General features: G+C 41.7%; 2 protein-coding genes across 4 annotated transcripts in view; both read left to right on the forward strand.

The window, feature by feature from the left end:
* The first annotated feature begins 4,789 nt into the window (after positions 1–4,789).
* RIPPLY2 (ripply transcriptional repressor 2) lies at positions 4,790–9,019 on the forward strand. Its single transcript, XM_030859422.2, has 3 exons — positions 4,790–5,336; positions 5,651–5,715; positions 8,749–9,019. The coding sequence occupies exons 1-3, from the start codon at positions 4,971–4,973 to the stop codon at positions 8,894–8,896; spliced, it is 579 nt and encodes a 192-aa protein (XP_030715282.1). The 5' UTR covers positions 4,790–4,970; the 3' UTR covers positions 8,897–9,019.
* The window catches only part of CYB5R4 (cytochrome b5 reductase 4), an 88,792-nt gene continuing 80,796 nt past the window's right edge, over positions 5,429–13,424 (forward strand). For 2 of the 3 annotated variants that reach the window (XM_030859417.2, XM_060283297.1), the window contains exon 1: positions 11,089–11,295. In XM_030859417.2, coding sequence (XP_030715277.1) covers positions 11,221–11,295 — 75 coding nt within the window. In that variant the 5' untranslated portion in view covers positions 11,089–11,220. Of the gene's footprint in view, positions 5,613–11,088; positions 11,296–13,424 lie in introns of those variants that run through there. The other variant, XM_060283298.1, reaches the window with a different exon arrangement.

Raw genomic sequence — 13,424 nt, forward strand, 5'->3', positions numbered from 1 at the left:
TTTTCCATTGTTTTTATGTGGTCTTGATTTTTTCCATGCTTCCTCCTCAGGGACTTTCACCTAGCACCCTCTCTCCAGGATATGCTCCCTTTCTTTCATCCTGTAGTCATTCAAAAATCCAAAGATTAAAAATAAAGCATGTTGGGTACACATGCACCATGTGTAAGGTGAATTTATAATCCTTTCTTTTTAGTAAAATACAAAAGCTGGTGCCTTCAATGTCTGTTAGAATGTAAGCTCCATGAAGGTAGGGAGTTCTGTCTGTTTTGTTCACTGATATATCCCAAGCTCCTAGAACAGTGCCTGGCACACAGTGGGTGTTCAATAAGTACCTGTTGAAGGAATTAAGGTTTTTATATTTGTAATCTAATTTTAATCCTCATTGTTGTGCTATGGGAAACATATTGATATGTTATATACAGCACATATTTTAGGAATGGATAATTTCCTAGAAACATACAACCTACCAAGACTGAATCATGAAGAAATAGAAAATCTGAGCAGACCAGCTACTGGTAAGGAGGATGAATCAGTAATCCAAAAACCTTCCAATGAACAGCTATAAAAATAAAGGAAATCCTGCCAGTTGCAACAACATGAATGGACCTTGAGGATGTTATGCTAAGTGAAATAAGTCAGACAGAGAAAGATGAAAGTACTGTATAATCTCACTTATATGTGGTATCTGAAAAAAAACCCAAAAGACAAAAAAACCAAACTCATAGATACAGAGAAGAGATTGGTGGTTGCCAGAGGTAGGGATTGGGGAGGGAGGTTGAAATGGGTGAAGGTGGTGGAAAGGTACACGTTTCCAGTTATAAAATAAATAAGTCCTGGGAATGTAATGTATAGCCTGGTGACTACAGTTAATAACACTGTATTGTATATTTGAAAGTTTCTAAGAGAATAAATCTTAAAAGTTCTTATCACAAGACAAAAATGTGTAACTACGTGTGATGATGGATGTTAACTAGACTTATTGTGATGCTCATTTCACAATATATACATACATTGAATCATTACATACGCCTGAAATGAATATAATATGTCAATTATATCTCAATTTAAAAAGCACATAATTTAAATGTACCGGTGATCTCATACAGACTTCTAAAATAAACTTAAAATGTAATAGAATATTGATTGGCTTTTGCCACACTGGAAATCAGCTTCAACGTCTGTATAAATAGGTGGCAGAAGTGGAATAAATGTATAAATGGAAGATTTAGGATCTTCTATCTCTAAGAGTCCATATTTCTATTTCTCAGTTTGCCTGAGTTCGATCAAGTATAAATCTTGCCCTATTTTCATTCATTGGTTCTCCCTTTTTGCCTTCTAGGAATTCATTCTTCTTTTTTTTTTCCTTCACAATTTTAAGACAACTGATGTTCTCTTGGATTTACGTGTCATCATCACAATACACCCATCCTTCCCCACACCATTTCTAGTCCCCTTGATTAGACTTGTTTCTTGAGTGTTCCCAGACTTGGATTACTATCATCACTGAGACACACTCTCCAGTCGCATGAGAATCCTCCCCAGGGCTATTGATCTCATTGCTTCCTTCCCCCTACAGGACCATGAGCCATCGTCCAGGTCCGGTGCCCTCTCTCTAGACGCTTCTCCTCCCCTGCTTCCTCTCTTCATCTTATCAACATTCTCCTGTCTCAGGACTTCCCTGATGGTGCAGTGGTTAAGACTCTGAGCTCCCAATGCAGCGGGCCCGGGTTTGATCCCTGGCCAGGGAACTAGATTCCACATGTATGCTGCAACTAAGAGTTCGCATGGCCACAACTAAGGAGGCTGCCAGCTGCAACTAAGACCTGGCCCAGCCATATTTAAAAGAACTATTTTGAGCTCTGGAAGACCATTAACTTCCCTTTAAAAAAAATTCTCCTGTCTCTTGCACACTAAAAACAAAACCCCTCTACTGACCCAGGCTTCCCCTTCTCTCTCTTTTCCTGTAAAATGGTAGCATCATCTCACTGTTTTTATTTCTTTACCTCTATAGCTCAACTAACTGTAAAAAATCTTTCACTCCCATTCACTCAAGATGGTGTTTTAAAGTCACTTATAACCACTTAACTGCCAAATTCAATTAACACATGTCCTTATCTTGTTTGACCCCTTGGTAGCACTTAATACCTTGGACCTTTCCTTCCTTGTTAGAATTCCTTCATCCCGTGTTTCCACCACCCGTGCTCTATAAATGCACCTTCTACCACCTTCCCCATTCCTTTAAAGTGAGGGTTTTTCATTTGTTTTGTTTTTGTTTTATTTTATTTTTTGCATACCCTCTCATTTTACAAGCAAATGTTGCTTTCCAGAGCTCTGTCCTTGCTCCAGTTCTCAAGCTTACAAAATTTCTATGGGAAAATGATCAACTCCTATTGTTTTAATTTCTACTTCTTCTTTTTTTTTTTTTATGATTCCCACATTTAAATCTTTAGCTGTAAACTCTCTGCTAAACTCCAGATCTCATATTTCTGGTTGTCCTCTGGATATCTTCTCAATATATTTGTTCCTAAGCCTTCTAAAATCTATTAATTTTATTCCCTTCTCTGTGTTATGACAACCAGCCACGTTCTAGAGGAAAGAGGCTCCATCACCTTTTATCCTTAAGTGAAGATGATGTGCAGTAGATCCCCCACCAAACAAAAGTGAATATATGACCTGAGTGAGAAGTAAATGTCTATTATTTTAAGCCTATGAGAGTTTGGAGTTATTTGTTATTGCGGTCTAGCCCAGCCTGACCTGACTGATTCAAGATCTAAAACCAAATTCACCGTTGCTTCCTTGAGCACTATAAACAGAATGAAAGAACATAAAAGCATCTCACTTGCTCTTCCTCCTATATTCCGTTCTCCTCATCTTTTTTGAGCCATCAACATCAACCCACTTAAGCAGCCTAGAAACCTAGAAGCATATCTAAACTTCATGTTCATGTCCACCCACATTTTATGATTCAGGTAGTTCTGCAGATTCTATTTCTAAGTATCCGTCAAATATATTCTTTCATTCCCATCCTTAGTATACATCTTCTCATTATCTGTTGCCTGAACTATTGCAATGAGTTTGTAAATGATTTCCTAGTCTCTAGTGTCAGACTTCCCTAAATCCATATGGCTGCCAGAGTAATTTCTATAAAAAGAAAACTTTGGTTATTCCACCTTCCTGCTTAAAATCTCTCACCAGGGCTTACAGAATAAAGCTTAAGTGCTTTATCATGGTATATTAGATTCTAAATAGTCCAAGCCTTTTCTCCCTTCTCAGCCACATCTCTGCTCCAGCAACACCTACTCCCTAGAAGCACTGCCCCTTCTCCCACTCCTGCACCACACACACACACAGACTCCACTATTTCTTGACTGATTCTTCTAGAAATCCCAATTTTGGTTTCTTTCGCTTTAAGAAGGCTTTCCTGGTTGCAACAAACAGACTTATCACTTCCCTCCCTTGTACTACTTCTTTGCTTAAAATGTGCTTTTGTTATTGAACGTGGCAATTAAAAAAAATCTTTGCTCATGTGGCCACTGTGATGGCCATAGATGGCAATGACTGCGATCCTCTTGAGAATAGGGGGATATGTTATTCACAATTATATCTGGAAAGTGCAGACCTTAGCACATTACAGATACCCTAAAAGATGTTTACAAAATGGATACGATAAACCATTTCATCAGATAGCTTAGCATCTGTTAAGTGTTTAGATTTTTTTATATAACAAAATTTATTGACAGTTTACTATGTGTCAGGCACTGTAGCAAACATGCTATAAGTTTTATTTTATTTAGCCTAACAATACTTCTAGGGCACTGAGACATGCATTAGATACCTATCCTCACTGATTTCACTATCTGAAGCAAACCCTTTCTCACCTTCCTGACAGGTAGATCATTATAGGCCCTTGGGTATTAATTAGATGGATTTCTTTCCTACACAGTAATTGAATGGATAGCAGAGACATTATAGCCTACATTTGGGGTTCTTCTCTACAACTTTCAAGAGGAAGTTCAGCTCTATTATTTAAAACATTTTGGACAAAAATCATGACATTTATATATCATCTTTTCTTGGAAGCATAACTTTTTTTTTCTAACCAAGATTCATGGACCTTTGTGATAAGTAAGGGGTAACTTAAATAAGAGAAACAGGCACAGAGAGGTTGACTAAGTTATTCCACATCATAACTTTCCAGGATTTCATTATTATTCCACACACACCCAACACCCACAAAAGAACTTGCTAATTCTCACTGAGTGACAAAATGCCAAGAGTGACAGAATTGTATAGATGACACTCAAGACTTATCTTTGGAGGACACTGATAAGATGTTGGGGAAAATGGCAAAGACGAGAAGACAGAGTAGAATTCTATGCCAAGATCCTATGACTCCAGGCTCTGGTCCTCTAGGTTGGAACATTTAGTCTTTTACAATTAAACTCTTGTGAATCTTTAATCTTCAAATAATAATAGGCAGATGGAGGAACCTAGTCTGTCAATACATTAAAAAACAAACAAATCCTCCCCAAACCGATATTCCTTTCGTAAGGAGTGCAGAACCAGTGGCATTTGCTGAAGGCGAAAAGCCGTGAGACTGTCGAGCAGTAATGACCCGCCACTCGGCCTTTTTTTGCAGTAATACACAAAACGTGTAGAATCGCTTAAGTTTAACCCGTCCTAGCCTCTTCACTAGGAAACTGGTCGCTCGGGCGAATGTTGTTATCCACCCCCCGCAGACAAGTGTGGAAGAGCGATTAACACTCGCTTGACAAACCCGCTCCCCGGGCCATTTGGGAGTTGCACGCGTTCGCCCCCGGGGTTCGGGCCGCTGCGCCTTGACGCGCAGCCTTTTTGTTTACGCGGAGAGAGGGGAGGAGAGGGAGAGGACGTGTAAAGATGTAGCGGGCCGCGGGGGCTATATAAGGCTTCGGGCTCGGGCCGGGTGGGTGCCAGGGGCCAGCCTGCCCATGGAGATCGCGGAGACCACGGAGACCCCAGGCGGCCAGCGCGCGCGCTGCCGCCTCCAGCTGCCAGCCGCTACCGAACGCCAGACGCGGCGCGGGGGCGCGGACCCCGGGTACCACGTCTCTGTCCCGCCCTGCGCCTCCCCCGCTCCATCCCTCCCGCCTGCGCCTCCCCAGCTCCTCCCCTCCGCTCTCTCACCCCCGCACCCTCTAGGCCCTCGCTCAGATGCGGTCGGTTCTCCCGGGTCGGGGCTCACTGCTCCTCTGCGCGCCTTCCGCTGCCCACCTCGCAGATCCGCAGGCTTCTGGAGACCGTGGGTGGAAGACAGAGGCGAGGAGGAAGAGGCGCCGCACCACGCCGCGGAGGCGGTGAGTGAGCCGCGCATCCCGGGGGCGCTGTTGATCGATCAACGCAGGCTACGCCGGGCCCCAGGGAGACGCGCGCCAGGCCTTCCCCTCGCTTAAGATCGCGCCTGCTGGTGGCCATACCGGTGGCCCTGTCGGTGCTGAAGCGACGAGTGCGTCCTCCAGAGCTACTGGCACGAACAGATCGGGCCGGGAGCGAGGCTACTGAGAGCCCCGCGGTCACATTCCCCGCAGACGAGAGGAAAGCCTGGTCGCCAGGGTTTGCAGTTTTTTTAGAAGGTGAGTGCTAACTTCGATCCATTTCCTTACACCCCCAGATGCCAGATGGCCCCGGAATAACGGACGCCTCAGAAAAGCTTTCCCGATACAGACACCCAGTCAGGTGAGTGACAGGCCTCATCGAAGGTCTGTCTGCAGCCACAGGGAAGAGCCGGGGGCCTCGTCCGGCCCTGCTCAGCAGCTGGTCCTGAAGTTTTTCTCTTTTGGAAAACCTATCTTTAACGTTTCTTTAATCTTCCTCGTCCCAGAGGTCCTTTACTCATCGAACTGGAAAATGTAGGAGCTCACGCTCTCCCCTGAAAGAACTGTTAATCAGTGCACACTTAGTAAACACTTAAAAAATATATTATGAAGAGGGAAAGCGGGCGGTGTTAGTAAAAGTAGAAAGGTGACATCTTGTGCCTGCAAAACAATTTCTTTTTAATGCCAAAGGGTTCAAGTGAAATTGACTTCACACCAGGCAGAGTGTGTATATTCTTTTTCTCTTGAAAACCAGAAGGAAGAATGGTATTCACAATCATGGTTTACAGCAAACTGAACAAATCGAGCTTGACGTGTAAGACAAAAAGGAAATATGATGAAAATCCTAAAGACTACTAAGGATCACAAAAGGGACCAACAGTTATTTGACCTAACAATTAGGAGCTAGTTTACTGTTCCTAGCTACTGGGAAGTCAGCCTTCCTGCAAGATTCTTTGTAGCTTTTAATCAGGTGGAAAGTTAATTCTGCAGTTTGCCTGCCTTAGAGAGCTGTTAGATGAAGAGCTATATAATGTTTGTAGAATGTGTATATGTTTATAATAGCACATAGTAGTCGATACATGTTGATTAATTTCCTACCTTTTGCTAGAACTTGTGAAGGACAGAGAAAAAAATAATCACAGCCCTTTGGAAGTGTTTTAGTAGTTTAGCTTGGTCAATTTTATAACTAACTCTGTCAGAGGGGGTGGAGAAGGGTCAGGGAAGTGTGTATCATAGGTGTGATTACCTGGTTGAGTCTTGAAGTTAACCAGATGGATGGTAGGTCGGGAACGTGGGAGCAGAAGAAATAGCGTAGAAAAAGAGAACAGCATGGTTCCTTCTGGGAGCATCAAGGAACTGGCATTTGGGTGTGTGAAGCTGTGGTCATTTCACCAGGGAAGGCAGAGGCCAGGTCTTGTACACCTTGGTACAAGAGTTTTGTCCTGATCCTGTATATGGCATTGGGAACTCATGGACTTTATTCTGTAGATGGTATTGGGGATTACTCAAAGGATTTTAACCAAAAGAGTAATGTGATCAGATTTATGTTTCAGAAAAATCACTAAGGAAATGGTATATAGCTTTAGTTAGAACACCAAAAGTGAAATTGGAAGTTATTGCAGTTCAGGCATTGGAAGCGAGGATGGGACTGGGTGAATCTGGGGAATACTTAGGTGACACAGTAGATTAGGCTTATGATGTATTGGATATGGTAGGTAAAGTAGAAGTAAAAAGACAGAATGACGCGCAAGTTGGTGGAACTGTAGATCAAGATACTGAGTCGAATTTTCCATTTGTCATATTTAATGTGCCTATGGTGCCTCCAAGTAGATATTCCAGTAGAGAGCAGCATATACAGGTTCGTGGTCCAAAGGCAAGTTCTTAAGTGGAAATACAGACAGACTTGGGAACCTTTGGTAAATTGGGGAAATCATGGCAGTGGGTCAGGTCATCTGGAGGAGTGAGAGAGGAGAAATGATCACTCTTGATAAAATGGTGGGGGAAGGCCAGCATCTAACCTGTCTACAGAGAAAGAGAGGTCCACAAAGGTGACTGGGAAGAATCACTCAGAACAGGGGAGAATTCAGTAAAGTATGAAGTCCCTGGAAGAAAAATGGCCAGTGAGAGATTCCGGGGGAGAGAGAGTGTGATAACAATTAAACAACGTTCTTTGGGTTTGGCAGTTTTACACATTAGAAAATCAACTGCTTCCTGTATAAGCACTTCCGTTTTTGAACTACTGTAGCAGTTTCTTTGTATTTCTCTTAAGTTTATTGTATTTTTATTAAGTTCTATCTTGAGTAGTAATGTGTGTTTCTGATTCTTTTTACTCAGTTGTCAACTTCATGAAGGTAGGGACCATGATTTATTCATCTTTGAATTATGTTTGACGCAAGAGATCACTAAAATATTGATTGAATGACTGAATTACTGATGGTTGTTTATTTAGGCACCCAGTTGATAAGCTTAAAAAAAAAACTATTTGGCTAGAAACGTTTATAAACTACACGGCCTACTTTTTTGCCTTTTAAAATAGAGTATAGTGAACATATGTAACTTTCTTTTTGTTAGACTCAGTCTATTATATGGGTATGTGGGGCTATTTATTGTATACTAAAATACTGTGTACTGTAGCTGGGGATTCAGCCTTGTCCTTTTATTTTACTTGGATGAAAAATAATAGAAGATCAGATGGCAAGATTAATATTTGTTGGAAATTTGAAGTTTTGAGGTAATCACGTTTACATACAAATTATTTGTATAAAACCAGTCTAATTCTCAACATCTTAATATGGTGTTCCAAAATTTAGTTGGATGGGGAAAGGGGAGAGAGATGGGCTCGAGGTTGGGGTCAGAGGTAGCCTTTTGAAAAGGTTGCTTTTTGTACTTTTCTAAACTTGATTTGGTTCCATCTGTAACTAAGAGCTAAGTCTGAGTTTCAAGCAAAATACTAGGTAATTTATGCCTATGTGTAAGGTGCATAATACTTTGATGTCTTTATAAAGTTGGCTATCATCACAATTTTTAATGTCATGGTAGGATTCATTTTTTTTCCCAAAGGAATTTGGAAGACAAACCTTCTTCTGTATTTTGTAAGAATAAATATATCCATAATGCCTGAAGTAAGTTAAATATTGATCTTATGCTCACGAAGGGTTTAGTGTCAATTTGTTTGGTCCAATTTATAGCTTGGATAAAGATTTAAAGTAATTAACCAGTTACTGATACTTTGTCAAGCAGACTCCATGAAAGCTGTGATAGTAGCATTTTAAACTATCTAAATGCATAAATCAGTTGTTAAATATATGGAGATTTTGAAATTTGAACGTTTCATGAGTAGAAGGATTCTGAATGTGAAAAAAATAAAGCATATTATGTTGTCTGCTTCTTTCAGACTATTTTGGCCAAAATCAAAGTGTTACGATTACTTATATCAAGAAGCAGAAGTTCTTCTGAAAAAATTTCCAATTCAAGCCACAATTTCATTTTATGAAGATTCTGATAGCGAAGAAGAAATTGAGGAGCTGATCTGTGAAAATTAATCTGATTACTTTTGATGACATTCAAAGCTTGTAGGTACAAATTAGATTAGTGTACAAATGTATCATAATCCTTTTAAATTAACTTATTTGTATATAAATTATTAATAAAATGAACTATTTAGTAATTACTATGGTAGTTTGGCCTTTTTTATCCCTACACTATAATTCAATGTTGGAATTTAAAAATAGGTTTTATTTATAATGGAACCTTGATTGTATTATAAACATTTGGGGCTTATAAAAGATAATTTGGTTCTCTTCATCAAATTACAAATTTATCTTCAGTTATAATTTTGAAAATAAAACTTTTCAAAGAAAGACAATATTTAATTTTCAAGACTGAATCTTGTGACATCTGGTATTTCCTACCGAGCCCCATTGGATGTTGTAGTTACAGATGAATATTATCTTACTAGATAATGAGGACAATCCTCTTATGTTTCCAATCACACATTATTATTATGTATTAGCTAGTAGATGGTGAAAATGTTGTAAATCATTGTCTATAATTGAAATTGGGAATCAATGTTAGGGCTATTAAATTGTAGGGATTTTAATGAATGATGAGTCAAGTAATTCTTACTTTAATACCCTTCTGCTGTCCTCAAATCCAGTAGTAAAATAGCATGGGTGTTTAGTACTTATGGCACTACATTGAGGGATCCCCAGAATTAAAACAAAACATTTAAATGGATGTGACTTACATGGAGTCTAAAAAAGGGGAGACAAAAGGCCAGAATTTGATAGTACTTTTTTTTCCATTTCTGTCCACGAGGGAGCTAGGAAATTTGGCAGATAGGAGACATTCTCTAACTGCATCACCTTCCAGCGCTGCTGTGGTTCCCTGCTCCTGATACTCATGTAACGATTTTCACATAGGAAGTGAAATAAGAAATTCTTAGAGATTAGCTTTTTTTTTTTGGTTAAACATAGACTTATAGAAGAATACATCATCTGTTAATGAAAGAGAAAACAGGAGCACTTTGCACGGGAGAGGTAACATAGTAAACTATGATCATGAAGTTCTTTTAGCTCAAATACAATCTTTGCAGTGGCAAGCAATTGAAATATAAGCATTGATTTCCAGGCACTTTAAGGACAAAGGAATTGAAATAGAGCAAATTCAAACCATGTTTCAGAGTCAGGAAAAGTTAGTAATGGCAGGAGGATGGAGAGTTACTTAGAACTATATTTCTTTTCCTGAAAACTTCTTCTTTTACTGGGTTCTGCTCTCAGGATATGTGTGTTCCCCAAGAGATATGCAAAAAAACCACCAGGTCACCAATCTGGACCTTGAGTATTAGGGACTGGTGTTTACCTGCACAGTATTTGTGCTGCTGTCATTAATAGGGTGGAATAGTATGAAAAGCCACAGCCACATTTATTGAGTGCCTACTATTAGCCAGGCACTGTGCTAGGTAATTTGCACTTGACGTCTCACTTAATTCTTACTAAAACCTAAATCCATTATGCAGATGGGAAATGAGGCATTGAGATACTAAAGTAACCTGCAGAAGGATGCTCATTTAGTAGCTGCAGAGGTGGCATCCAAACGAAACCTATCTGACTCTTGAACGTGGCTAGCTGTTCAGCGCTACATTTGGACATAGGCTGCATCAGTTCTCAGTCCCCTTTATCTTTCAGGTAAGAGAGGAAGTTAGATGAGGAGGAAGAACTTGTGAGTGGGTGAATGGAGCAGAAAGAGACTTTACTAACCTCTGCGACTCATTCGTTAATCATTAGCGAGAGTTCTTAAAGGTGAAGTGTTCTCTTCACCTAGCAGGAGTGACTGTTTGCATTTGACATCTTAACTCTTAAAGGTTCTCTTTCCTGTACAGCGTGGTGCCTTAGAAGAGAGAGTTTCTGAGAAATCAAAATGCCTTATTCCATATTCAAGCAGTGCGATGGTAGTGCTTCAACAATGGGCAGACACTTGTGTTCTGGGTTAACAGGCGTCTCCAAGAATTTATTCTCAGATTCAGTCAGCACCAAGGCTTAGGAACAGCTTCACCCTTTAATCTTTCCACGGAACAGCTGTCACCTCTTTTCGGTGCTGAAATTCAGGGTGCGGGACGAACGGAGCATGCGTACTTTACCCTGATTCCACCCCCGCCGGCTCTCCGTTGGTCTCGTTGGCTCCGCCCCTCGCGTCCTCGACGTTCTGCGTCATGGCGCGCCTCACCCCGGGCGACCCCGGAAGTGGGTCGGGGGCTTGGCCTCTGCCCGGCCTCGGAGCCGGAGCCGGAGGTGTTACCTGGAGGGGTCGCACCGAGCTATTCCGTCGGGCGGCGTACCCCGGGCAGGGCCCGGGCTAAGAGTCCAGGATGCTGAACGTCCCTTCCCAGTCTTTCCCGGGCCCCAGCTCGCAGCAGCGCGTCTCCACCGGGGGGCGTAGCAAGGTAAGCGGGTGACTCCGGCGGTCTCGTGCCGCAGCCCTCCCTTCTCGCCAGCGTTTCATGCTCCGGCACAGTCCTTTCTCTCCTTCCGTACCCTCTCCCACCTCCTGTCCCCACCTCTAGCTTTCGTTCCCTCCCGCCCTTGCTGACGATCTCTTTCAGATCCCGTGCCGTTTCCAGTCCTCGAACTCTACTAACCTCCCTCCCTCTTACGTACTGGCCCCTTTTCTTTCCCATCCCATTATCCCGTTCTGTCAGTTCCCTTCTTCCAACTCTTTCCCCATTAATTAAATTCAGATGTATGATAGGGCCAGGCTGTGTGCGTCCTATATTGTAGGGATTCAGTATTAGCTTCCTTCCTTAAACATAACCTCCTCTCCGTTCTTTTGTTCACTTTCCGAAGGGGTTGTGAGCGATGTGAGTTCCCTAGAAGAGAGGAAAGGCTGAGCACTAGCGACAGAGACCAGTGATCATCCCGCCAAGGGTGGGGACTCCGGGAGCTAGGGAAGATTGGAGAAGCGAGAACAAGTGTCTGCAAACCTCCAGTTAGGTTTACGGACGCTTCTCCAAGTCACACTGCCTTTCTGTCTTCCTCTGGTACCTGATTGTTTTATCACTGCCTTTTCTACTGATGTCATTTGCTGACTCTGAAGCTAATATGATACTCTTTAACTTTTTGTTGCATGTAGCTTCTGTTACCAACAGGTGGAACACAAATGTGTTTTATATTTGCAGAATTTAATAGAATTGTCTCCTGTGTTCATTGCAACATGAATGCTGCTTGTTTCTGTTGATTGTTAGTTCCTCATTCAATAACCACATCTTCATGTTTTGTTTGCAAGACTTCCACCTACTCGGGCCACTCCTTTTTCATTTCTGGACTCTTGAGCCTTAGCATTGACATCATTTGGGAACTTCACCAACTTTCTCTATGTTCTCCACATGGACCTGGAGTTTGACTCTAGATCACAATTATGGGTTCAGGGATCTGTAGCTTTCATTAGATTTTCAGAAGTCTATCGCCCCAACTGTAATAATAATAAAACTGAGATGTATTTAGTGCTTACTGAAGACCTCAGTGCTTTACATGTATTAACTTGTTTAATCTTTCTAATGATCCTATGAAGTGGGTGCTTTCATTATCTCCATTTCACAGAAAAGAAAACTGGTTAAGAAATGCTGCCTTGGACCCAGTAGGCTTGATGTGATGTGACTCTGACTGTGACTTTTCACTTATTGCTGCATATATTATGCAGCCATCCAGTCGTGTGTCCTTGTCTCCTTGGTGTTTGACCTGCTTCTCTCCTTAAGCTAAGTGCTTGGCTGAATAGTAGAGCCTTTTCAAAGAAAGCATCTCTGGATTAGAATATGAGAGTTGCTGCCCTTCTCCATTAAAACTACCAGCCATGTTCTCAGTATCATTTAAAGGAGAAAACTTAGAGGCAAAGACAAACGTTTTCTCAGGTGGTGATGGGAAAGGTGAGTCTTTGGGTCCAGAAAGAGAATAAAATGCGATTATTCTGCAATTCAAGAGAAAACTCAGACGATTTTTTCCCCCTTTGTGAAATTGTTGCCGAACTGAACTTGAGTTTGTTTTCCTGACGCGCAGCGAAGGCCATCTCCTGATACTGGGTTGTGGTGGAGGAAAGTGCAGCGTTTATTTGCAGGGCGCCAAGCAAGGAGAATGGGCAGCTAGTGCTCAGAACACCCAGATTCCCCGATGGCTTTCAGGCAAGCGTTATCAAAGGCAACATTTGGGGTGAGGGTCCAGGGAGCATGATTAGCTTGCGGACATTCTTCTGTTTGGTTGGTGGTGAGGTAACATGGTGATATTTTAGAAATCTCAATCCACAACCTTCTTGTTCCAGCCAGGCTGGGGCCTTTGTGTTTGTGGTCAGCAGTTTCTATCCCTTGGGGTCCTGGTTGCTGTAAAAGAACTCAAGGATATGCATCATGTTGTTGTGTGTATCTCTTCAGGAGGGACTAGGAGTCCTGTGACTATTGTTCAAGCTCTTAGTAGTTTTCTTGCTTGACTACTTTTCCTTGGTTTCTGCATTTCTCACTTCTATAGTCATTAGCTGTTTGATTCTGCTCTTTGGAACTCTGGGAAGGCCTAGGAGACTGAAGCTTTT

This window comes from Globicephala melas, chromosome 14 (assembly GCF_963455315.2).
Source record: "Globicephala melas chromosome 14, mGloMel1.2, whole genome shotgun sequence".
Taxonomy (NCBI): Eukaryota; Metazoa; Chordata; class Mammalia; order Artiodactyla; family Delphinidae; genus Globicephala; species Globicephala melas.

Excerpts from the sequence above, each read along its gene's own strand:
- RIPPLY2 (XM_030859422.2), top strand. The coding sequence starts at position 4,971 with ATGGAGATCGCGGAGACCACGGAGACCCCAGGCGGCCAGCGCGCGCGC. Across the intron at positions 5,337-5,650 it reads CGCACCACGCCGCGGAGGCG|ATGCCAGATGGCCCCGGAAT; the intron begins GTGAGTGAGCCG and ends TTACACCCCCAG. Across the intron at positions 5,716-8,748 it reads CGATACAGACACCCAGTCAG|ACTATTTTGGCCAAAATCAA; the intron begins GTGAGTGACAGG and ends TGCTTCTTTCAG.